At 50.9% G+C, this 22,991-nt stretch overlaps 5 protein-coding genes across 8 annotated transcripts in view; 3 read left to right on the top strand and 2 right to left on the bottom strand.

Moving 5' to 3' along the window:
- Nucleotides 1-79: 79 nt before the first annotated feature.
- Nucleotides 80-10,233, bottom strand: LOC137799733 (L-fucose kinase). Of its 2 annotated transcripts, none has more exons than XM_068596541.1 (22): nucleotides 9,870-10,233; nucleotides 9,376-9,530; nucleotides 8,836-8,886; nucleotides 8,531-8,732; nucleotides 7,151-7,248; nucleotides 6,953-7,033; nucleotides 6,548-6,667; nucleotides 6,306-6,477; nucleotides 6,068-6,207; nucleotides 5,495-5,596; nucleotides 5,252-5,416; nucleotides 5,024-5,097; nucleotides 4,595-4,950; nucleotides 4,018-4,252; nucleotides 3,780-3,946; nucleotides 3,410-3,655; nucleotides 3,060-3,203; nucleotides 1,128-1,247; nucleotides 857-1,044; nucleotides 664-763; nucleotides 327-550; nucleotides 80-252 (listed from the first exon to the last, which is right to left on the bottom strand). In XM_068596541.1, exons 1-22 carry the CDS (start codon nucleotides 9,949-9,951, stop codon nucleotides 181-183), a joined length of 3,294 nt encoding a protein of 1,097 aa, XP_068452642.1. In that variant the 5' UTR covers nucleotides 9,952-10,233; the 3' UTR covers nucleotides 80-180. The 2 variants fall into 2 exon arrangements, with proteins under 2 accessions (XP_068452642.1, XP_068452643.1); XM_068596542.1 differs by having other exon boundaries at nucleotides 6,101-6,207.
- Nucleotides 10,234-11,064: 831 nt separating this feature from the next.
- Nucleotides 11,065-12,553, bottom strand: pclaf (PCNA clamp associated factor). The gene is made up of 4 exons (XM_068596568.1): nucleotides 12,410-12,553; nucleotides 11,767-11,859; nucleotides 11,470-11,662; nucleotides 11,065-11,213 (listed from the first exon to the last, which is right to left on the bottom strand). The coding sequence occupies exons 1-4, from the start codon at nucleotides 12,453-12,455 to the stop codon at nucleotides 11,174-11,176; spliced, it is 372 nt and encodes a 123-aa protein (XP_068452669.1). The 5' UTR covers nucleotides 12,456-12,553; the 3' UTR covers nucleotides 11,065-11,173.
- Nucleotides 12,554-13,364: 811 nt separating this feature from the next.
- Nucleotides 13,365-15,362, top strand: LOC137799785 (uncharacterized). 2 transcript variants are annotated; one of them, XM_068596612.1, is made up of 4 exons: nucleotides 13,365-13,447; nucleotides 13,806-13,899; nucleotides 13,996-14,083; nucleotides 14,379-15,362. In XM_068596612.1, coding segments are annotated over exons 1-4 (1,047 nt in total). In that variant the 5' UTR covers nucleotides 13,365-13,446; the 3' UTR covers nucleotides 15,243-15,362. The 2 variants fall into 2 exon arrangements, with proteins under 2 accessions (XP_068452713.1, XP_068452712.1); XM_068596611.1 differs by having other exon boundaries at nucleotides 13,371-13,494.
- Nucleotides 15,363-15,709: 347 nt separating this feature from the next.
- LOC137799784 (uncharacterized) lies at nucleotides 15,710-22,609 on the top strand. 2 transcript variants are annotated; one of them, XM_068596609.1, is made up of 13 exons: nucleotides 15,710-16,165; nucleotides 16,439-16,532; nucleotides 17,228-17,315; nucleotides 17,556-17,901; nucleotides 17,977-18,070; nucleotides 18,375-18,462; nucleotides 18,971-19,277; nucleotides 19,530-19,623; nucleotides 19,736-19,823; nucleotides 19,924-20,233; nucleotides 20,540-20,633; nucleotides 20,851-20,938; nucleotides 21,335-22,609. In XM_068596609.1, exons 1-13 carry the CDS (start codon nucleotides 16,114-16,116, stop codon nucleotides 21,923-21,925), a joined length of 2,334 nt encoding a protein of 777 aa, XP_068452710.1. In that variant the 5' UTR covers nucleotides 15,710-16,113; the 3' UTR covers nucleotides 21,926-22,609. The 2 variants fall into 2 exon arrangements, with proteins under 2 accessions (XP_068452710.1, XP_068452711.1); XM_068596610.1 differs by lacking the exons at nucleotides 15,710-16,165; nucleotides 16,439-16,532 and having other exon boundaries at nucleotides 17,235-17,332.
- A 292-nt stretch (nucleotides 22,610-22,901) lies between these two features.
- The window catches only part of LOC137799761 (protein FAM3C-like), a 4,391-nt gene continuing 4,301 nt past the window's right edge, over nucleotides 22,902-22,991 (top strand). Inside the window, exon 1 of the mRNA XM_068596574.1 lies at nucleotides 22,902-22,991. This exon is cut by the window's right edge and continues 33 nt beyond it. The gene's annotated coding sequence lies outside the window, so the exon portion shown is untranslated.

Raw genomic sequence — 22,991 nt, 5'->3', positions numbered from 1 at the left:
ACAAAACATTGTTACCCCACTCAAGAGATTATGATCCAAAAACACACGCAAAACAAACTTCATGTTTTTATTCTGTCGTTTTATGAACTGATCAAAACCTCATAGCTTCATTATGAAAAATAGAGTGTGTGTGTGTGTGTGTGTGTGTGTGTGTGTGTGTGTGTGTGTGTGTGTGTGTCCTCAGGATGGACGGAGCACCGTCATCCCCTCCATGTCCAGCTCCACTGCGTGAACACTGAAGTCTCCCAGACCCTGGAACCAAACCAGTGGACACGTCAGAACCATCACACATTCACCACAGTGTGTGTGTGTGTGTGTGTGTGTACCGGCGTGCTGCTGAGGACCCTCAGCACCTGGTCCCTCTGGCGGGGCTCTCGGGTCAGCAGGTACAGGAAGCCCCCCCCCCCGGCCCCGGCCAGGCTTTGACCCAGCACCAGCGGGCCGAGCGCCTCCATCATGAGCCTCACTGAGGCCGGCTCACAGCCCGGAGCCACGCGCTGCTTCTGCTGCCAGGACCGGCTCAGACACGCCCCCACGCGGGGGAGGGAGCCTGAGGGGAGGGGCTTATGTTACACATGGGAGGAGCTTATATTACATATGAGAGGAGCTTATCACTGCCCCACAGGGACGTACACACACACACACACACACACACACACACACCCTCTTTGAAGGCCCTCACACACTCCTCTGAGTTCTCCACCAGCTGCTGGGCGGTGAGCAGCATGGCGGGCAGCCGGCTGTACCAGCTGCGCACCACGTCCTGCAGGAGGAGCAGAGCGTCACACCATCACCATGACAACCATCATCATGACAACCATCACCATGGCAACCACCATCATCATCATCATCACACCTGCAGCAGGTTGCGGGCCAGCCGGGTCTTCCCGGTGTAGACCAGCAGGAGGCGGAGCTCCAGAGCGAGCAGGAAGTCCTCTGGAGGGCGGAGCCGCTCCACCTGCACCTGCAGCGGCAGAGACGCTCTGCAGCGGCCCACCTTCACTCCTCCCACCAGACCACCCACCTGGTCCTGCCAGCCCCCACCTGAGGAAGAGGAGGAGGAGAGGACGAAGACTGTGTTTGCCTCCTCTAACAACAGTGAATCATCATCTTCCTCTTCATCGTACCCGTGGTGAGCACCTGCTCCAGGTGCAGGACGGCGTGGATGAGGGAGTCCGTGTCGTAGGTCTGACCCGTGCACCTGTACACCGCCGCCAGCAGCGCCCCCGCCAGGATGCTGCTGGTACCTGCAGGACAAGAGCTGGCATTACCCACAATGCACCGCCACCCCTCTCACTTCTTCCTCAAAACAAACGACGACAATGATGAAGAACAAAAGAGTCTTTCTGGTCACATGTATTTAATATCAGTGTGTAGTGTATCAGTGTGTAGTGTGTAGTGTATCAGTGTGTAGTGTATCAGTGTGTAGTGTATCAGTGTATCAGTGTGTAGTGTATCAGTGTGTAGTGTGTGTAGTGTATCAGTGTATCAGTGTGTAGTGTATCAGTGTGTAGTGTGTAGTGTATCAGTGTGTAGTGTATCAGTGTGTAGTGTATCTGTGTATCAGTGTGTAGTGTATCAGTGTGTAGTGTGTAGTGTATCAGTGTGTAGTGTATCAGTGTGTAGTGTATCAGTGTGTAGTGTGTAGTGTATCAGTGTGTAGTGTATCAGTGTGTAGTGTATCTGTGTATCAGTGTGTAGTGTATCAGTGTGTAGTGTATCTGTGTATCAGTGTGTAGTGTATCAGTGTGTAGTGTATCAGTGTGTAGTGTATCAGTGTGTAGTGTATCAGTGTGTAGTGTGTGTAGTGTATCAGTGTGTAGTGTATCAGTGTGTAGTGTGTAGTGTATCAGTGTGTAGTGTATCAGTGTGTAGTGTGTAGTGTGTAGTGTATCAGTGTGTAGTGTGTAGTGTATCAGTGTGTAGTGTATCAGTGTGTAGTGTGTGTAGTGTATCAGTGTGTAGTGTGTGTAGTGTATCAGTGTGTAGTGTGTAGTGTGTGTAGTGTATCAGTGTGTAGTGTGTGTAGTGTATCAGTGTGTAGTGTGTGTAGTGTATCAGTGTGTAGTGTGTAGTGTGTGTAGTGTATCAGTGTGTAGTGTGTGTAGTGTATCAGTGTGTAGTGTGTAGTGTGTCGTGTGTAGTGTATCAGTGTGTAGTGTATCAGTGTGTAGTGTGTAGTGTGTAGTGTGTAGTGTATCAGTGTGTAGTGTATCAGTGTGTATTGTATCAGTGTGTAGTGTGTAGTGTGTAGTGTATCAGTGTGTAGTGTGTAGTGTGTGTAGTGTATCAGTGTGTAGTGTGTGTAGTGTATCAGTGTGTAGTGTGTGTAGTGTATCAGTGTGTAGTGTATCAGTGTGTATTGTATCAGTGTGTAGTGTGTAGTGTGTAATGTGTGTAGTGTATCAGTGTGTAGTGTGTGTAGTGTATCAGTGTGTAGTGTGTGTAGTGTATCAGTGTGTAGTGTGTAGTGTATCAGTGTGTAGTGTATCAGTGTGTAGTGTACCAGTGTGTAGTGTATCAGTGTGTAGTGTGTGTAGTGTATCAGTGTGTAGTGTGTGTAGTGTATCAGTGTGTAGTGTGTAGTGTATCAGTGTGTAGTGTATCAGTGTGTAGTGTGTAGTGTGTGTAGTGTATCAGTGTGTAGTGTGTGTAGTGTATCAGTGTGTAGTGTGTGTAGTGTATCAGTGTGTAGTGTGTAGTGTGTGTAGTGTATCAGTGTGTAGTGTGTGTAGTGTATCAGTGTGTAGTGTATCAGTGTGTAGTGTGTAGTGTGTAGTGTATCAGTGTGTAGTGTATCAGTGTGTAGTGTATCAGTGTGTATTGTATCAGTGTGTAGTGTGTAGTGTGTAGTGTGTAGTGTATCAGTGTGTAGTGTACCAGTGTGTATTGTATCAGTGTGTAGTGTGTGTAGTGTATCAGTGTGTAGTGTGTGTAGTGTATCAGTGTGTAGTGTGTGTAGTGTATCAGTGTGTAGTGTGTGTAGTGTATCAGTGTGTAGTGTGTGTAGTGTATCAGTGTGTAGTGTGTGTAGTGTATCAGTGTGTAATGGTTCTCACCCAGTCCAGACCCAGTGGGCAGGGCCGACCAGCTGTGGAGCTCCACCCCTCCCCCCCACCGCTGCATCAGCTGATCCCCCAGAGCATGCTGGGAGGAGAGAGACACCAGACCACAGCACACACACACGGCCTTCAGCAGGGCTCCTGCAACACACACACACACACACACACACAGTAAATGGACTTGTTTTGATCGTGTCTCTCAAAGCTCTTTCACACTCGATGACATCATTCACACACTGATGGGAAGGGCTACGGGTTCACCTGCCAACCAGGAGTAGCTAACATTCACACACACACACACACACACACACACACACACACACACACACACACACACACACTCCTACCCGGTGCGTGAGGTTGGCAGTAGTCCTTCAGGTCCTCCAGGTCGTCACACACCGTCTCTGTGGAGGAGCTGTGGCCCCGCCCCTCTGCGTGGCCCCGCCCCGCCACGTGGCTGACCAGCAGGAGGCGGGGCTCTCTGATGCGCCGGGCCCGGGCGCCGATAGGCCGCCTCCCATCCACCTTCACCGCCACGTTGGTCACAGAGCCGCCGTGCTCGAAGGCGATGGGCGGCGTGTCGCTCCAGCCGCCTGAGCACCGGGGACGAGTATTTATACACAAGTATTTATACTAGTATTTTATCCATTCAGAGGTATCATGGAGACATGGATATATAAACGCTGCTGAAGGACATGAAGACATGAACGTCCTCACCCGCCAGGTCCAGCCGGGCCGGACACTCCACTTCCTGCCACTCCTCAAGGGGCGGGACCTCGCCCCGGCCAATGGAGATGAACGTCTGCGATGACATCACAGCCTGTCGTAGGAGCACCTGTCCGGCGCCTTCGTAGTGCCGCGCCGCCCGAACCAGCAGGTCCGGCCTGGTGGAGGTCAGAGGTCAAACCGGTGCTCGTCCACCACGACGGCGATCACACAGGTGAGTGACGCTCACCTGCTCAGCCAATGATCTCTCTCCGTGGCCAGGGCTTTGACCCCGCCCCTCAGGTCGCCCCGTTCCAACAGGAAGTAGGCGGAGCTCCAGGCCTCGTTGGCGGCCGGCCCGCTCCGCAGGCCCCCCCCGCCCGCCGCCATGCACACCAACACGTCAGCGATGCAGGAGAGGCAGCGGGCGGCCACGCCCAGCTCCGCCCCCGACTCCGCCCCCTGCTCCCGGCTGCCCGCGGCAACTGAAGAAAAGAGTCAAACCAATAAACACAAAATGATGACTGGGTTTCATGATTGGTTTTATCTCATTATTATTCATAATAATAATATTAATAATACATTTTTGTAGACTATGTTGTGGTTAAAATAAATTATAATTATATGTTATTGTTGGGAACAATATTGAATAAAATGTTTGTATTGATGTAATTTGTCAGTAATTACATTTTGAAAAGTGCGGTTTAAAAAAACATTATCCTATAATTATTACTAGAATATTATATAATATTGTAGAATTGATTGTTAGAATTTAGTGTGTTATTATTATGACCACTCTTGTTGTCGTTGTTGTTGTTGTGACTCACTGCTGTCCAGCGTCTGCAGCAGCGCCCCCTGCTGGCCGCCCAGCACCGCGGCCCTGAAGCAAGGCAGCAGGCAGACGTGGGAGCGGCTCCTCAGGGCGTCCGTCACTCTCCTCCTCCCCGCGGAGAATAGTAGCTCCTCCCTCCACTGTAGCTCCGCCTCCTGGCAGGTGAGCGCCATCACCTCCTTCAGAGAGAGCCGCCACGCCTCCCTCCACCGGCGCAGGCAGCCGGCTCCGCCCAACAGCCAGCCGACTCCGCCCTCCACATCCACCGCGCCTCCTTGGGGGTGGAGCACCGGGAAGAGGCGGGCCTCCAGGAGGGAGGAGCCTTCTCCTCTCACCCACAGGTCCTCCGGCCTGAGAGGGGGGGGTTGTTTAGAGGAGAATGATGAATGAAAACAGGAAGTGAGTCACAAAATGATTCTCCTACTGGATTCCTGTTCTGCTGAAGAAGAAACTCCATCTCTGGTTCAGGAAGGAGGCGCTGCTGTCATCACAGGAGGCCTGAGGAAGAGGAGGAGGAAGAGTCATCACATCCTGCGGTAGGTGATGTTCAGTGAGACGACAATGACCAATATGTTTCAGCTTCATCCTCTCGGCCCCCTCCGGGGCTCTGGGTGCATATGGTCGTTATATTTATGTTATAAATGCTTCGTACCTCCAGGTCGTCCTGCGCTCCCGTCACCGTGGAGACGCTCAGCTTCAGCTCCCCCACCTGCACCCGGTGTCCCTGGACGATGACGTCATCGACCAGCTGCAGCCGTGACGACGTCATCATCCGGAGACCCGACAGCAGGCAGCCGGGCGGGACCTTCAAGGGACCCTGGAGCAGAGGAGGTCAAAGGTCACACAGAGGTCACACGGGGTCTCAGGCCTTAAAGCTGCAGTGACGCCTCCTGACCTGCAGGTGGCAGTGCTGCACCACCGCGCCAGGCGCCACGACAACCTCTCCCTCCAGGACGCTGTTGATGACGCGGCCGCCGGCGTCCACGGCAACCTCGCTCTGAAACACACGGGAGGTGAGACAGGTGTTTAAGTGTCACCTGGAGGTGAGACAGGTGTTTAAGTGTCACCTGGAGGTGAGACAGGTGTTTCTGAGTGTCACCTGGATGTGAGACAGGTGTTTCTGAGTGTCACCTGGAGGTGAGACAGGTGTTTAAGTGTCACCTGGAGGTGAGACAGGTGTTTAAGTGTCACCTGGAGGTGAGACAGGTGTTTAAGTGTCACCTGGAGGTGAGACAGGTGTTTAAGTGTCACCTGGAGGTGAGACAGGTGTTTAAGTGTCACCTGGAGGTGAGACAGGTGTTTCTGAGTGTCACCTGGATGTGAGACAGGTGTTTAAGTGTCACCTGGATGTGAGACAGGTGTTTAAGTGTCACCTGGAGGTGAGACAGGTGTTTAAGTGTCACCTGGAGGTGAGACAGGTGTTTCTGAGTGTCACCTGGATGTGAGACAGGGTGTTTCTGAGTATCACCTGGATGTGAGACAGGGTGTTTCTGAGTGTCACCTGGATGTGAGACAGGGTGTTTCTGTCCGTCCAATCACAGCATAGTCGCTCCACATGACTCCGCCCAGACAGAGTCAGGTAGTCGTAGCGACCGCCGGGGACGTACGCTGAAGACAGACAGGTATATAAAGAGGGAGACAGGTGTTCAGACAGACAGGTATCCATGTGTATGAAGAAACAGACAGGTGTAGACAGGTAGACACACCCAGGCTGAGGCGCTCTCCTCTCAGGAGCCTCCACAGCTCCGCCCGGCCGCGCCTCACTGCCGCCCCCTCCGGTCCGGCGGGGGAACTGCAGCCGGCTCGGTGCTCAGTCACAAACTGCTGCTGGGTCACATCAGAGCAGAGGCACTTCAACACGTCCAGGAACAGAGACAGCTGGGGAGAGAGGGAGGAGCCAGTCAGCTGCTGTTAGGATGGATCACCTGATCTACAGGCAGGCAGGTACCTGGAGGGGCGGGGCTCCAGAGTCCTGGCCCAGGTAGGTGCATCCGTCCAGAGGAGGAGTGACATGAGTCTGAAGTAACTTCTCTGACACGGCCCTGCTGAAGAAGACCGGACCAGACACCTGCAGACAGAGTACCACAGAGTACCTCTTAGTACAACAGAGTACCTCATATTACATTATTACAGTGGATAAAAACTACAAAGGAAGTCTGCACACACAGGAAGTCAAAGGTGTATATATATATATATATATGTATATATATATATATATATATATATATATATATATATATATATATATATATATATATATATATATGTATATATATATATATATATATATATATATATATATATATATATATATATAGGAAGTCAAAGGGTGCGTTTCATTGTATCCCCGCACCAGAGGCACTTTCCCATCATGCATCAGGGCCTGTTGGATCTGCTCCTCGGTGCCTCTGTAGACGATGTCCCTGACCTGACCCTGGGACGCAAAACAAACGCACCTTCAGTCTGGAGTTAAAGTCAACAGACACTACAGGAACGTGAATGAACAAGCATGAAAGTAGAAACACAATAGAAACAGTAGAATCCTGAGCACCTGCGGGTCGGACAGGTAGACGCCGTGATTGGCTGCGTAGGACACGTTGCCCGGCAACGCCAGAACCCGAACTCCAGAGAACCCGTCCCATGACAGACCTACAGTAGAGACACAGTAGAGACACAATAGATACAGTAGAGACACAGTAGAGACACAATAGATACAGTAGAGACACAGTAGAGACACAGTAGAGACACAGTAGAGACACAGTAGATACAGTAGAGACAGTAGAGACACAATAGAGACACTGTAGACACAGTAGAGACACAGTAGATACAGTAGAGACACAGTAGATACAGTAGAGACACAGTAGAGACACTGTAGACACAGTAGAGACACAGTAGATACAGTAGAGACACAGTAGATACAGTAGAGACACAGTAGAGACAGTGGAGACACAGTAGAGACACAGTAGAGACAGTAGACAGTAGAGACACAGTAGACACAGTAGAGACAGTAGACAGTAGAGACACAGTAGATACAGTAGAGACACAGTAGATACAGTAGAGACAGTAGACAGTAGAGACACAGTAGATACAGTAGAGACACAGTAGATACAGTAGAGACACAGTAGACACAGTAGAGACAGTAGACAGTAGACACAGTAGATACAATAGAGACACAGTAGATACAGTAGAGACACAGTAGACACAGTAGAGACACAGTAGACACAGTAGAGACACAGTAGAGACACAGTAGACACAGTAGATACAGTAGAGACACAGTAGACACATGAGAGACAGTAGACAGTAGACACAGTAGATACAATAGAGACACAGTAGACACAGTAGAGACACAGTAGAGACACAGTAGAGACACAGTAGACACAGTAGACCCAGTAGACACAGTAGAGACACAGTAGAGACACAGTAGACACACAGTAGACACAGTAGACCCAGTAGACACAGTAGAGACACAGTAGAGACACAGTAGAGACAGTAGACACAGTAGATACAATAGAGACACAGTAGATACAGTAGAGACACAGTAGAGACACAGTAGAGACACAGTAGACACAGTAGAGACACAGTAGAGACACAGTAGACACAGTAGAGACACAGTAGACACACAGTAGACACAGTAGACCCAGTAGACACAGTAGAGACACAGTAGAGACAGTAGACAGTAGACACAGTAGATACAGTAGAGACACAGTAGAGACACAGTAGACACAGTAGAGACACAGTAGACACAGTAGACACAGTAGAGACAGTAGAGACACAGTAGAGACACAGTAGAGACAGTAGACAGTAGACACAGTAGACACAGTAGAGACACAGTAGACACAGTAGACACAGTAGAGACACAGTAGACACAGTAGAGACACAGTAGAGACACAGTAGAGACAGTAGAGTCCTCAGTACAAAGGGTCAGACTCACTGTAGTCCGGTGGGATGCTGAGGACCACGTCCGTGCTGCAGACCCAGACCCCCGGAGGAGAGCCGGGGCAGACCTGCTCCCCCAGGCGCCGCAGCAGCAGGTCCACAACGCAGACCGGACTCTGGACCCGCTGACCCGGATCCTCCGGGACCGGCAGCCAGCAGAAGGCCCGGCTGCAGGGACTCCAGGGGAAGTCCCGCCCCTGCAGGAGCAAAACCACTCAGACCCTGCACCAACACCTCGAGACCATGACCAGGTCCTGTACCAGGACCAGAACCAAAACCAGGACCAGGACCAGAACTCACCGAGTGCAGGATGAGAATGTGAGCTTCATCCAGGACGTCAGCTGTCACCACCTGATACACATAGTATTATATATAGTAGAGTGTATACTCACAGTATAACCCTGCCTGCTGCTCAGGTGTATACATAGTATTATATATAGTAGAGTGTATACTCACAGTATAACCCTGCCTGCTGCTCAGGTGTATACATAGTATTATATATAGTAGAGTGTATACTCACAGTATAACCCTGCCTGCTGCTCAGGTGTATACATAGTATTATATATAGTAGAGTGTATACTCACAGTATAACCCTGCCTGCTGCTCAGGTGTATACATAGTATTATATATAGTAGAGTGTATACTCACAGTATAACCCTGCCTGCTGCTCAGGTGTATACATAGTATTATATATAGTAGAGTGTATACTCACAGTATAACCCTGCCTGCTGCTCAGGTGTATACATAGTATTATATATAGTAGAGTGTATACTCACAGTATAACCCTGCCTGCTGCTCAGGTGTATACATAGTATTATATATAGTAGAGTGTATACTCACAGTATAACCCTGCCTGCTGCTCAGGTGCTCAGCAGCCGTCAGCAGAGCGTTCAGAGTCGCTCCTCCGCTTCCTGGAGGACGCTGACGGTCCTGAACTGTTAGAACCACCAAGGCCTGAGAGAGAGACCCATGATGCTGCTGACGCTGCTGCAGCTCTACACACACAGACACACATTACCTCATAGTACTTCAGAACGTTTATAAATAAATATATCTATGAATAATATATATTAATACAGTATTAATATATATCTATGAATAATATATATTAATACAGTATTAATATGTATTTCTTTTTATGTAGATAATATTAATAAGTATCTTTTATATGGTACGCAATGTTAAATATTCGATTAAATATAAACTATAATAGTAAACATTCGTGTCTGCACCATTCCTTCCTCTGAGACACAGCGACACCACGCGGTGGATACGTGTCACTGCAGGGGCTGGAAACTCAAAGATCGCTTCAGAAGCAAGATGGTGATCCTCACCTCTCTGGAAGGAGTAGACGCTGTCTTTGTGCTGGCAGGTGAGGACGACCACTGTCCACCTGAAGCCTCCGCCGGCCGACATCTTCCCAACGGCGGCAACGACTTTAAACCACGTTAACAACAGACCCGGCAGCTTCACGCCTGTTTGACCGTTAATCGTACGGTGGCCGAGAACACGGATGACTTATGACAGCAAGCACACACGGGGGCTGGGCGGAGTTAGCTAGCAGGGTGGGAAGTACCGGGGAAACAGGTGACATCCTCCTTGACCGGTTAAACCTGTTGCCCTCGGTATTCCTACCGGAGACTAACGCTTCAGACGAGCTGACTTCACGGGGTTGTTTTGTGACTCTTTGACGCTGGCTTCGCGCTGACCACACGAGCTTCCGTAAACTGCAAAATGTTTGATTTTCACTTCTGGCCCTCCCGACAAGGCGGTGATCTCACGGTTAAATACGTTTAACGCTGTCAATAAACCTGTTAGCTGCGTCACGAGGAGCAGAAATGACGTAAAACAAACCGAGGGGGGAGTTTTTATTATTATTGATTATTATTTGAATCCATCAGTCAGTAATTGATCTCACTGGCTCCGTACATAACACGGGGTACAATTCATTTCTGTACCTAGACGCCTCAACCGGGCGGAGCTAGTTCAGCTTCACTGAGGAGGTACTACTCGTTACTACGTGTTGTACTACTTTAAGTAAACGCAGTAATACCACAGAAAAAAATATACTGCAACAAGAACAAAGTACTTCATTCATACTAAAGTAAAAGTTATAGTTATGAATGTATTGATGTTAATGACGTTATGTCCTGCTTGCAGGTTTTATATATAAAACTAAACATTTAATACACTTAACTTAATATTTGTTAAGGGTTTGCTTATTGGTTAGCCTTTAAATATATTATTAAAAACTAAAATATACATTTTTTAAATTAACAGATTTTTTTAAACAACCTTTTCGTTCCTTTCAACTCCATCAGACCTAATTTCAACTGATTCTATTAAAATACGAAAAGACTTCTTGGTTTATAGGAGAGAATAATATTACATATTGTAATATAACAACCCTAACTTTTCACATAGTTATCACATATACATATATAAACGTATTCATTCCTCCTGAATAAGCAGATGATATGACAAGTCATGAATATTCATCTCATTAATAGAAAGCAAAACATTAGAAGCTTTTCAAAGTTTCCCTATAAAACAGTTTAATGAACTATACAACGTGAGCATCAAAGCGTATATACAGATGTACATGAAACACCAGCAGGTGAGCAGCTACTCTTCCTCCTCAGTCATCCTCCTCTTCCTCAGCAGGCAGCGGCCGAGACCTGCACAGAAAACATTATTAATATAATAAAACAAACTTCATAGTCACATTTAAGTAAACCTCTAAGCTGCCAAAGTGTTTTAATATTTACTGTTTTTCTTATTCCCTCTTAATTAAGGGAGTGTCTTTAATGTTGTTTGGACAAAGCTTAACATTTAGTTCATTAATAATAATAAGAAAATAGTTTATTTTCTTTAATTTCCATCAAAGGAGATAAAGAGTTCTTCTGCTCCTTATATTGAAGTCAGCTCACTCACTTCCTGCTGGTCATCCCACTGCCGCCGGCCTCTTCATCATCCTCTTCCTCGTGCCGGGGCCTCTGGTTCTCCTTGTGGTTCTCCTGGTTCTCCAGCTTCCTCGGGGGTCCGCCGAAGAAGTCCCCGATGCCCTTCTGCCAGGTGGGCGTGGGCCGGGCGCACACCGGGTTCCCTCCTGCGTACTTACCCTTTGCTGCCGGGTCAACAACACAAACAACAACAACAACTTCAGTCTGAGCTCCACAACGTGCACGTGTTCATGCTGAGCTGGGAGTGTGCATTGTGTGGGTGACTCACCTGGCGTGGCAGTCTGGCTGCTGCTGCAGGAGGAGGTGGCGGAGTTAGCAGAACTGGAGCCCAGCGACTTCCTGGGTGCAGCAGCTGCAACAGCTGTAATACAACACAAGAGAACAGAACCGGAAGTAGAACCTCTTTCATGCAGATGTGACGTCATGTTGAACAGAGCTGGAACGAGACCGGAAGCAGCGCGTTTGAAACGTGATCACGTGATCTTCACAGAGGAACCAAGACCTAGAGGTCCAGTTCGTGTACATTCTGGTGCTGACGACGCCGAACGCAACAGAAGTTACCGTGGCGTCACATAGCACGTCATTACGTCTTCACGTCGTTCTCTCGACGACCAGCCAGAACACATTAAATCACGTGATTCTCGAACGGGGTTCAAAGCGGCGCCGCACAAAGCCGCTCAAAACTGGCGCCAGTTTGCGTAGATGGAGACAATAACTTTCGTTTCGTCTTCCGGACCAGAGACTTAAGATTTAAATACGTTCTTAAACATGTCTCTTTGTTCAGAAGGAACAATAGGCTCCTTGTTGGCGGGATGAGCGCGCGCACAGCCCGCTAGACTACACGATACAACACACGCACACACAACGCACACACACAGTCACGCTGAGCTCGTATTGAACGTATCACGAACCTTTTCTGTAGGCCGCAGGGACGCTATCGGCTTTAGTCCGCACCATGTTGAGATCTGAGTGCAGCGGTGCTTCAACAACAGCTTCCCCGTCGAAGTGACCCGGCGTCCCGCCTCGGTTTAAAAAGAACAGCGGTTAGGGGCGGGAGATTCCTTCTTCTTCTGCTGCTTCTATTCCGGCAGCGCCGCAGCGCCCCCTCGGGTTGATGAGTGGAACTACCGCGTTTAACTTTGATCTACAACACAGTTTTTACTAAGATCTACTACATTGATTTATGGAACCCCATTATGAGCTAGTAAGTGCGCATGCATGCAGCTCTTTTGTATGGAAGCCCATTTCAGAAACAAAATGTGGTAAAAAATAAATAAATTTAAAAACAGAATGAAAAGAGTCTTATCCATTACTATGTCATGCCATTTATTACACATTTATCTGCACAGTTGGCTACATAGGCAATGACTTTCTTACACATGGTAATTTGTGGCTCTTAAAAATAGTATTGGGCAATCACCTGTACGTATGCAGTATGTGTCAATTACCTGTATCGTTTGAAGAAAACAAAACTGGATCAAGGACTTGTCCAAGAAGTTGCCTGAGAAGTAGCCGTCTTCTCCATCAAAAACTGGACACACTCACTTCGCAAGGTCAGCTACCATCGCTCACTCCGCTGGTTTCCATAGGTTTTTGTGGACACAAAAAAAGGCGACCAAAAAATAAAAATAAATAAAGTCTACCAAAAAATAAAAGTCGATTATTTTTTTATTTTTTTAATTAATTTTTTGGTCCTAATTTTTTTTGTGTGTGTCGTTTTTCACGTAAATATATTTTTCACGTACATATATTTTGTATTAATCTGTTTTCCTTGTCTCTGAATATTGTTTACATATTTAAATGAACCTGTACGTAACGTGGTGTCTATAAATCTGCCGTTAGGGGGCAGAAAAGCGCAGCGGTTAGTCTCAACTGCCCAAAATACACCAAAGAAGAAGCGTCGCTTCCGGTCCCCACCGGATGTTGTGGGTTCTGGAGGGAGGACCCGAGTGCGTATACAACAGAAAAATGGAAAAAATGGAGAACACATATAGAAGTAATGTGACTAAATCATAATCCCGTAGACATGAGATCAAACGTTTGTGAAAAGACTTGAAGCGGAAGTGGTTTTATGAAACATTTAGCTCGTGACGTAGCTGTTTAGCTCGAGATGCTAACGTGAGCTAACCAGTTTAATCACGTGGTTATGATCAGTGGTAATATTATGATCATGGTATTAAACATTAAGGAAACATGTTCTTGAGTGTTTCTACTTCCTGTTTTATTTAATCTGGAGAGTCTTTCGTTACACAAGTTTTTGTTTCAGTAAGAGATGATGATGATGATAATAATAGTGTGTTTCCATAGTGACAGACAGAGACATCAGACTGATGATTCAGCTTCGTGCTGCCAATGCCAACATCTTCACCGGACGGAAGAACTCTGCCATGAGGGGCTGGAGGTCAGTGTGTTGCTGAGACCAATTAGGACCCAGTGGTCCAGGACGGTTGTTCTGGTCCCTCACGGTGGTTCTGTGGTGGTTCTGTCTCTCCTGCAGGGCTATCAGGAAGGAGATGGGGATCCCGGGAGCGCTGACGGCTCAGCAGCTCAAGAAGAAGTGGGACAACCTGAAGGACAAGTACCGGGTCAGTCCCCCTCTCTAGTCCTCTCTCTCGTCCTTTTCTAGTCCCTCTCTCTCTAGTCCCCCTCTCTAGTCCTCTCTCTCGTCCCTCGTTAGTCCCTCTTTAGTCCCCTTCTCTCTAGTCCCTCTCTAGTCCCCATCCCTGCAGGACCTCTAGTCTCTAATCACATGACCTGAGCCTGGTCATGTGACCGGGTGGTCGGTCCTCAGACCCTCGTGGCGGTGGGAGGAGCAGCAGTAGTGAGTCGTCTTGTCCGTGTCCCTCGTTTCTTTGACCTCTCGTCTCTCGTCCCCTGTAGGCGCTGAAGAACCCTCCGGCGGGCCCGGAGACCCCGACCAGCTCATGGCGCTGGTTTTCCCTGATGGACTCAGTCCTGAGCCCGGTCCCACCCATTGAGGATGCCACCCCCGCCATGGCGCTCCTGCTGCCGAAAGCAGAGGGGGGCTTCTCTGACCTAAGGCTCCGGGACGTCCTGCAGCTCAGCGGGATCGAGGCCGAGAGCAGAACCCGGTCGCCCGTTCAGGTTCCACCCGGCTCAGACGGAGAACATGTGAGTCCGCAGCGGCCGGAGGCTCGACCCGCCCGGGCCGAGAGCCAGACCGCCGTGCTGTTCGCCACCTTGCTGCCCGATGGCACCTTCGCGTCCCACGAGGCGGCCCCGCCCTCCTGCTCCTCCGCCAGGGAGGACGGCGCCACCGGCAGGCGGCTGGAGGAGCTGCAGCGGGACTGGAGGGCCCTGCAGGGGGAGCAGGCCGAGCTGGACCGAGACCTGCTCGCCCTGGAGCGAGACCGAGAGCTGCTGAGCAGAGACACGGCCGCCCTGGAGAGAAACCGGGAGGTTCTGGAGAGAGACCGAGCAGTTCTGGAGAGAGACCGAGCGGTTCTGGATCGGGACCGGGCGTTCCTGGACCGGGACCGGGCGTTCCTGGACCGGGACCGGGTGTTCCTGGAGAGGGCCAGGGAGGATTTAGAGAGGGAGCGAGCTCTGCTGAGGAGAGAGAGGGAGGAGCCGGAGGGGGACCACCGGACCGATAGAACCACGGAGAAGGAGGTGGTCCTGCAGACCCGGTTCTACCAGAGACTCATGGACCAGGACCCGGACCAGCTGGAGACCAGACAGAGACTGGTGGGCTTGTTCCAGAAGCTCGTGGAGAAGCTGTGAGGGGAAGAAGAAGAAGAGCTGGAAATAAAGTATATAAACTAAAAACGTTCCTTGACTTCATCACAGTTCTGTTTGTTCTCCCACGAGCCAAAAATAAGAATAAACAACAAATGACAACCATTTTATGTGTTATTAATGTGTATAGGAATGTGTAATTAATAAGTATAGCAATGTGTAATTAATAAGCAGCCTGCAGCTGGATGAATAAATATTTAATAAACAACACAATGGCAAAGAAAACAGCGCATGTATAACATATTTATAATACATATAATAATTTCATATATATATTATAATACATACATATCTATTATAATAAATATATTATAATAGATACTATTAATATAATAAATATATTATAATATATATTTATAATTTCATTTGTATGTAACCCCGCCCCTCTGTGTATGTGTAACTCCGCCCCACACCCGCCGTCCAGCTGCAGGTCACCTGACGGAAGGCGGCATCGAGGGTGGAATAATCGAGCGCCCCTCGCCAGAGGAAACGGGGTGCAGGGCTCTCCGGTCCCGGTAACGGCTTTATTTACCGCCATGGCCGCTGCAGCGACGATGGTGCGCGTGAACGTGAGATCCAGCGGGACCGTGTCGTGGCGGGAAGCTGTTGTTTAGGTTAGCTTCCTCTGAGCTAGCTAGCTAGCTAGCAGCTTCTTTTAACGGGTACCGGGTCAAAGTTACGGTGAATTTGCCCCAGGACGGCCTCCCGGGACTACCGGTGCCGGCGAGCCCGGGTGTGACTGCACATTAGTGGGTTAGGTAGCGCCGGGCCCGAGTGTTGGAACACTTCCTTCCTTCCTTGCCTCCTTTCCTCGTCTCCTCTTCGCTGCCTCGGGTCCTCGGGTCTTCTGGTCACAATGGAGTCCGCCCTGAACCCGCTGCCCCCGTTCTCAGAGAACTCCTACAAGAGTAAGTCATCGTGCTGCTGATGGCCATGCATGCGTTCCCGGTGTTCCCAGTGTTGTGTGTTCCCAGTAACTTCTGTTCCAAGTGTCCTGTGTCTGGTGTTCCCAGTAACTTCTGTTCCCAGTGTGCTGTGTTTGTGTGCACTGTGTTGTTCCCAGCGTTCCCAGTGCCGTGTCTCAGAATCTGTGATTTCAGCACATAAACGCTGCTGAGGACATTAACCCGGGGAGCTTAGGACCCTGAGGAGATGCTGACTGTGACCTCTGACCTCTGCAGTGACCGAGGAGGACGTGAAGCGGCTCATTGAGTTCAGGGCGTCCAATGAGGCTCTGTTCACTGGCAAGAGGAACTCTGCCAAGATCGCCTGGAGGTAAGAGTACTAGTACCTCACACAAGTACTACAGTGTATGAGGTATGCGCTAAAGTACCTCAAGTACTGCAGTATTAGTACGTGCTATAGTGTCTGAGGTAAGCTAAAGTACCTCAGACACTGCAGTACTAGTACCTCACACGAGTCCTACAGTGTCTGAGGTACGCGCTAAAGTACCTCATGTACTGCAGTACTAATACCTCACACGAGTACTACATTGTATGAGCTAAAGTACCTCATACACTGCAGTGCTAGTACCTCACATGAATACTACAGTGTATGAGCTAAAATACTGCAGTGCTAGTACCTCACACAAGTACTACAGTATCTGAGGTACGCGCTAAAGTACCTCATGTACTGCAGTGCTAGTACCTCACACGAGTACTACAGTGTATGAGCTAAAGTACTGCAGTACTAGTACCTCACACAAGTACTACAGTATCTGAGGTATGCGCTAAAGTACCTCATGTACTGCAGTACTAGTACCTCACACTAGTACTAGTACCTCATGTACTGCAGTACTAGTATCTCACACGAGTACTACAGTATCTGAGGTACGCGCTAAAGTACCTCTAGATACTATTATGTATCTAAGGTACTTAATATATCCCAATATATTATTAATAATATAACGTATTAGTATTCATATTGGTATTAATATATTAATATTAATACATCAGTATTCCTGTCCTCAGCACCATCCTGAAGGGCCTCGAGCTGGAGGGGAAGCTCACAGCCGACCAGATCGCCAAGAAGTGGGACAACCTGCGGACCAAGTACAAGGTGATGCAGTTTATTAGGTATTAGTGCTGACGACACATTAATACTACTGGTATTAAATATATAACCCTCACAACATCCGCCTTCAGCCAATCACACGGAAGCTGCTCACGTCGCTTCCCTTTCAAAATAAGATTGTACCGTAGATCGATCCTTTATTAACTTGTGAGCTGCAGGAGAAGTGACTGGGTCGAGCCCCCGCGTGCAGGACCGGAGTCTCTAAAGTCCCACTGTGTCTTCCAGGACCTGAAGCAGCCGTACCAGGGCCAGGACCACATCGGGGGGGTCGTGGAGTCGTGGCCCTGGTTCCACATCATGGACGAGGCCATGCACGGCCGCCTTTATAACAGCAACCTGGTGCTGAGCCCGGAGAGCGCCGGCGGCGCCGCCCACCGCTGCGTTGGCCAGTCCAACCAGCACCACCACCAGAACCAGCACCACCAGCACCACCACCAGGAGAGCACCGACATCCTGGAGTTCCTCATCAAGACGGAGATGGAGGACACGGTGGCGCAGGAGGCCGCCGGCGCTCCCCCCGCCGAGGGCGTGCCCATGGGCTGGAGGAGGATGAGCGAGTGCTCCTATAAAAGTAGGCGTGGCCCGACTCCGCCCCCTCGTCCCGCCGGGTCGATTCCCCGTCTGAGCCACTGTTCTTCCTCCACAGTGACAGAGCCGGAGACCGAGAGGATGATCAAGCTCAGAGCCGCTAACGAGGCGCTTTTCACCGGCAGGAAGCATTCGGCCAAGCCGGCCTGGAGGTGAGGGTCTAGACCTGGACCAGGGTCTAGAGGGCCAGGCTGTAGAGGTCGAGAGGGCCAGGTTATAGAGGGCCAGGCTGTAAAGGTGTAGTCTCTAGAGGGCTAGGGTCTAAAGGGCCAGGTTGTAGAGGTCTAGAGGGCAAAGTTATAGAGGTCCAGACTTAAGATGTCCAGACTCTCGAGGTCCAGACTGACTAGAAGTCCAGTCTGGACCTCTAGAGGTAGAGAAAGAGAGAAAGACCCATGAAGAGTTTGATGATCACAGCACGGTTCTGGGTTCAACCCGACGTCTGCTTTCTTTCAGAGCCATCCTGTACGAGCTGGGTCTGCAGGGGAAGCTGACCACGGACCAGCTGGCAAAGAAGTGGGACAACCTGAAGAGGAGATACAAGGTAGGTCCTGTTCCTGGTCCTGGTCCACCACCGGCTCCTCAGACCACCGATCCAAGACTCACAGGGACGTCTCTGTTTGGGAGATTCTAGCTTTGTTCTGGGAACCATTATAGACAAACTTTAATTTATTTGATAAGAGCAGAAGGTGTGTATGGAACATTAAGACAAAGCAGGATTCTTCTTCTATTAAGGAACCGAGGAGCACGGACCAGGGAGATTTCCACAGGAGGAACGAGTGAGTTCAGAGAGTTCTGAACCTTTTTAAGAAGGTTCAAGATGGAGATCCAAAATGCACTGAAAGACAGAAACAAGGTGTTGAGTGGGCTCAAACACACAGAACCAGAAGTAGTTCAAGAAGAGGTCTCAGAAGAGGCCAGATGTTTGTAGGGAGGGTGGATGAGTGTGTAGGCAGCGACGTGGCTGTGAGTCGATGGTGCTGGTGGCAGAGAGTCGACAGGAGGATAAGGTCCAACTGTGGACAATCTGTAGAGCTTTCTGTCTCTACCAGGAGCTGAAGTTTCCCGCTCGTGGCGTGGAGACCAACCCGAGCTCCTGGCCCTGGTTCTACCGGATGAACGACGCCATGGAGGGCCGTTTCGCCGGGGCGGCGCCCATCCTCACGCCCATCGTGGAGGACGAGGACGAGGACTGCGAGCCGCTGTCGCCAACACCTAAGAAACGCGCCCGCCGCAGCCGAGGGGGGATGGCCGAGTTCCTGACGGAGTCCGAGATGGACCTGCTGGTCGACAACGAGGACAAGAACGGGTCGGCGTCTCTGGGAGAGCTGCAGCGGATGAATGAGTTCACCTACAAACGTGAGCAGTGACAACGAGTAACTACGGTGGCCTGCAGGTCCAGAGACACAGCTTCAGGGATGCTCATCTTCTTCATCAATACACACTTAAAACATGTAGAATTAAAGAGACAAGAGGAATGTTTCTATCTAAAGCCATATTGGATTATTATATTCCATTTGTGCCAATGAATCCCCCTAAATGTTACTGTCCCTTTAAGTGACGAGTCCTTCTGTTGACTTTGACTGTTTTGACTTTTGACCTTGGTTCCAGTGACAGAAGAAGACACCCGGCGGCTAATTGAGCTACGAGCCGCCAACGAGTCTCTGTTCACGGGGAGGAGGAACACGGCCAAGCCGGCCTGGAGGTAACGGAGCCCGAACTCCTCATGACGTCATCGACCTTGTGATGTCATCGTCCTCGTGAGGTCACCGTCCTCGTGATGTCATCATCAACGGTCCGTGTTTCTGCGTCCACAGGGGCATCGTGAAGGAGATGGGTCTGACGGGGAAGATCACGCCCGACCAGGTGGCCAAGAAGTGGGACAACCTGAAGACCAAGTTCAAGGTGACGCCCCCCACCTGTCCCACCTGTGCTGCAGCCGTGAGGCCACGCCCTCACGCGCCCACGCTTTACTCCTGCTGTGTGTGTGTGTGTGTGCTTCCAGGACCTGAAGTTCCCTCCTCGGGGCATGGAGGGCCAGACCAACCCGGCCTCCTGGCCCTGGTTCCAGCTGATGAGCGAGGCCCTGGAGGGCCGGCTGGCGGGCAAAGCCCCCCGGGTGACGCCGGTCTGGAGCAACGAGGAGGACGGCGTCTTCGTCTCGTCGCCGCCGCCCGACAGAGACTGCTTGCTGGCGGAGAGGAGCGGCGAGGAGCTGGACCACATGGGGGACGCCGCCGAGGCCGACGGAAACGTGACCTACATCGACGCCAGCGGGGAGGAGTGTTCCACGCCCGCTGACCTCTCCTACAAGAGTAAGACGGCTTCTTCACAGGAGGACAGGACGGGTGTTCCTCTTATCGCCGCGTTGTCAGCGTTAGTTGTTGTGGATTCATGAACAAATGTTAATCGATCAAATGAAAGGTTTCTTCAGATTCCAGTACATTTAGAAATCTGTGACACCGTATTTAATACTAAGAACTCTTTTTGGGTACAGTTTTAATGTAAAAGTGTCTTAAAGCAGAGTTTTTTTTCTGGATTAATCCTGAAAATAATTATCAGATTGTTCAGTAGCTGGAATTAAAGATGGCTGCCGTGTGACTTCCTGTCCGTCTCCACAGTGACCGACCACGACACGCGCAGCATGATCCAGCTGAGAGCCGCCAACGAGGCGCTCTTCACCGGCAGGAGGAACGCCGCCAAAGCCGCCTGGAAGTAAGAGAGCGCGTGTGACGTGTGTGTAACGTTTATTGTAACGTGTGTGTGTGTGTAACTTGTGTGTGTGTAACTTGTGTGTGTGTGTAACTTGTGTGTGCGTAACGTGTGTGTAACGTGTGTGTGTGTGTGTAACTCGTGTGTGTGTGTAACTTGTGTGTGCGTAACGTGTGTGTAACGTGTGTGTGTGTGTAACTTGTGTGTGTGTGTGTCTCAGAGCCGTCCTCAAGGAGCTCGGGCTGCAGGGTAAAGTCTCCACCTACCAGCTGGCAAAGAAGTGGGACAACCTGAAGAGGAGATACAAGGTGAGCCAAGAGGTCCTCAATGCTGCCTGACTTCCTGTCTGACTTCCTGCCTGACATCCTGTCTGACTTCCTGTCTGAGTCCCTGCCTGACTTCCTGCCTGACTTCCTGCCTGACTTCCTGCTTGACTTCCCGCCCGACTTCCCGCCCGACTTCCCGCCCGACTTCCCGTCTGACTTCCCGCCTGACTTCCCGCCTGACTTCCCGCCTGACTTCCCGCCTGACTTCCCGCCTGACTTCCCGCCTGACTCCCTGCCTGACTCCCTGCCTGACTCCCTGCCTGACTTCCTGCCTGACTTCCTGCCTGACTTCCTGCCTGACTTCCTGCCTGACTCCCTGCCTGACTTCCTGCCTGACTTCTTGTCTGACTTCCTGTCTGACTTCCTCCTCCTCCCCAGGACCTGCGGTACCCCCCTGTGGGGATGGAGCACCCGGCAGACAGCACCTCCTCGTGGCCGTGGTTCCAGCTGATGAACGAGGCCATGGAGGGCCGGCTGGCGGCGAGCGCCCCCCTGCTGACCCCGGTGACCCATGAGGAGGAGGCCCCGCCCCCCAGGCTCAGGGCCCGGCCCGGCCCGCCCCCTCCTCCTCCTGCCTCCTCCTCCTCGGACTACGGACAGGAGGCGTTCGGCGGCAGCGAGCAGGACCAGCGGGGCGGCCCGGAGGCATGCGAGGGCCCACTGGGAGCACTGGGAGGAGCACTGGGAGGAGCACTGGGAGGAGCACTGGGAGGAGCACTGGGAGGACTGGGGGGTCTGGAGCGGGAGTGGGAGGCGGTGGAGCGCGAGCGGGCGGCGGTGGAGCGCGAGCGGGCGGCGGTGCAGGCGGAGCGACTCTGGCTGGAGAGGGAGCGGGCGGCCGTGGAGCGCGACCGCGCCCTGCTGGAGCAGGACCGCGCCTCGCTGGGCCGAGACCGGGAGCTGCTGGACCAGAGGGCCCTGATGCTGAACGCTGTGGGCCACCCCGGACACCTCAACGCCCTCATGTAGAGGGTTAGGGCACGCTCCCGTAGGGGGACAAGAGGTCCCGGTCCCGTCCCGGTGGACCAAGAGGAGCCGTGGACCTGGAGCCCCTCTGTGAGGAGACCAGGTCCGGCTCCTCAGAGACCTTGGACCTGGTTCCAGCAGGAGAGCTGCAGAGAACTAGACCTGAAACTCGCACATCGCTGGCTTCTTCTGGGCCTTCTGGGTTCCGGTCTGGACCTCCTGAGGCCCGCCGCGCCCCGGTGGAGGTTCTCCTCTCTCTCGGCGCTCGTTCTGAACAATTTCTGGTTCAGTTCCGGCGGAGCGGACGTCCTGCAGAAAGTCCAGCGAGCCGACGGAGGCCCGGATGTGGAGCCGGTCCTCTTGCTGAGTCCGGCTCCGGCGGACGAGTCGTGGTTCTGCATCACAAGCCGCCCGCTGACCGGACGGTGCAGCTCCTCCCGTTGAGATCAGGGGGTGCCGAGGAGGCGGAGCTAGAATGTGTTCATTTGGGCTCCGGCCATTTCTTTTTGTATTTATTTCCAAGACGTTCTTTCGTATTGTTTTTAATTGCTCCTCCGTGACATCACTTCCTGCTCCTCCGTGACATCACTTCCTGTTGCGACTGTTCTTCAGAAAAATGTTCCGTCTGCTGGAGAGATTTTTATGACACGTTTCCTTCGACAGATTAAAACGTTTCATTATCCTGTTTGTGCGCGTTGGTGTCCTTTTGCTTTATTTCTCTATAAACAACATATTTATATATTCATGTATGTATATGTATGTGTATGTATGTATGTATGTATATCTATATATGTATGTATGTGTGTGTGTGTGTGTGTGTGTGTGTGTGTGTATGTGTGTATGTATTTGTTTCCTCGTGGTGCGTTCAGGCGCTCCTGTGAGTCGTGAAGAAGTTCAGAAGTTTAACGACTCAGAAAGAAGCCCCGCCCCCTTCCTGGTTGAAGTCACATGACCTCTGTGATTCACTGACGTGCCCTCAGGTTATCTGGACTCTGACCGGCAGCTCGTTAACCAGTTGTTCAGGATCCGGAAGAACCGGATAGACTGGTGTCTTCTGTTCTCAATCAGG

The sequence above is a fragment of the Clinocottus analis genome, unplaced genomic scaffold, assembly GCF_023055335.1.
Source record: "Clinocottus analis isolate CAN_PGR_092001 unplaced genomic scaffold, fCliAna1.0.p SCAF_38, whole genome shotgun sequence".
Lineage (NCBI taxonomy): Eukaryota > Metazoa > Chordata > Actinopteri > Perciformes > Cottidae > Clinocottus > Clinocottus analis.
This window is presented reverse-complemented; position numbering and strand designations above follow the sequence as displayed.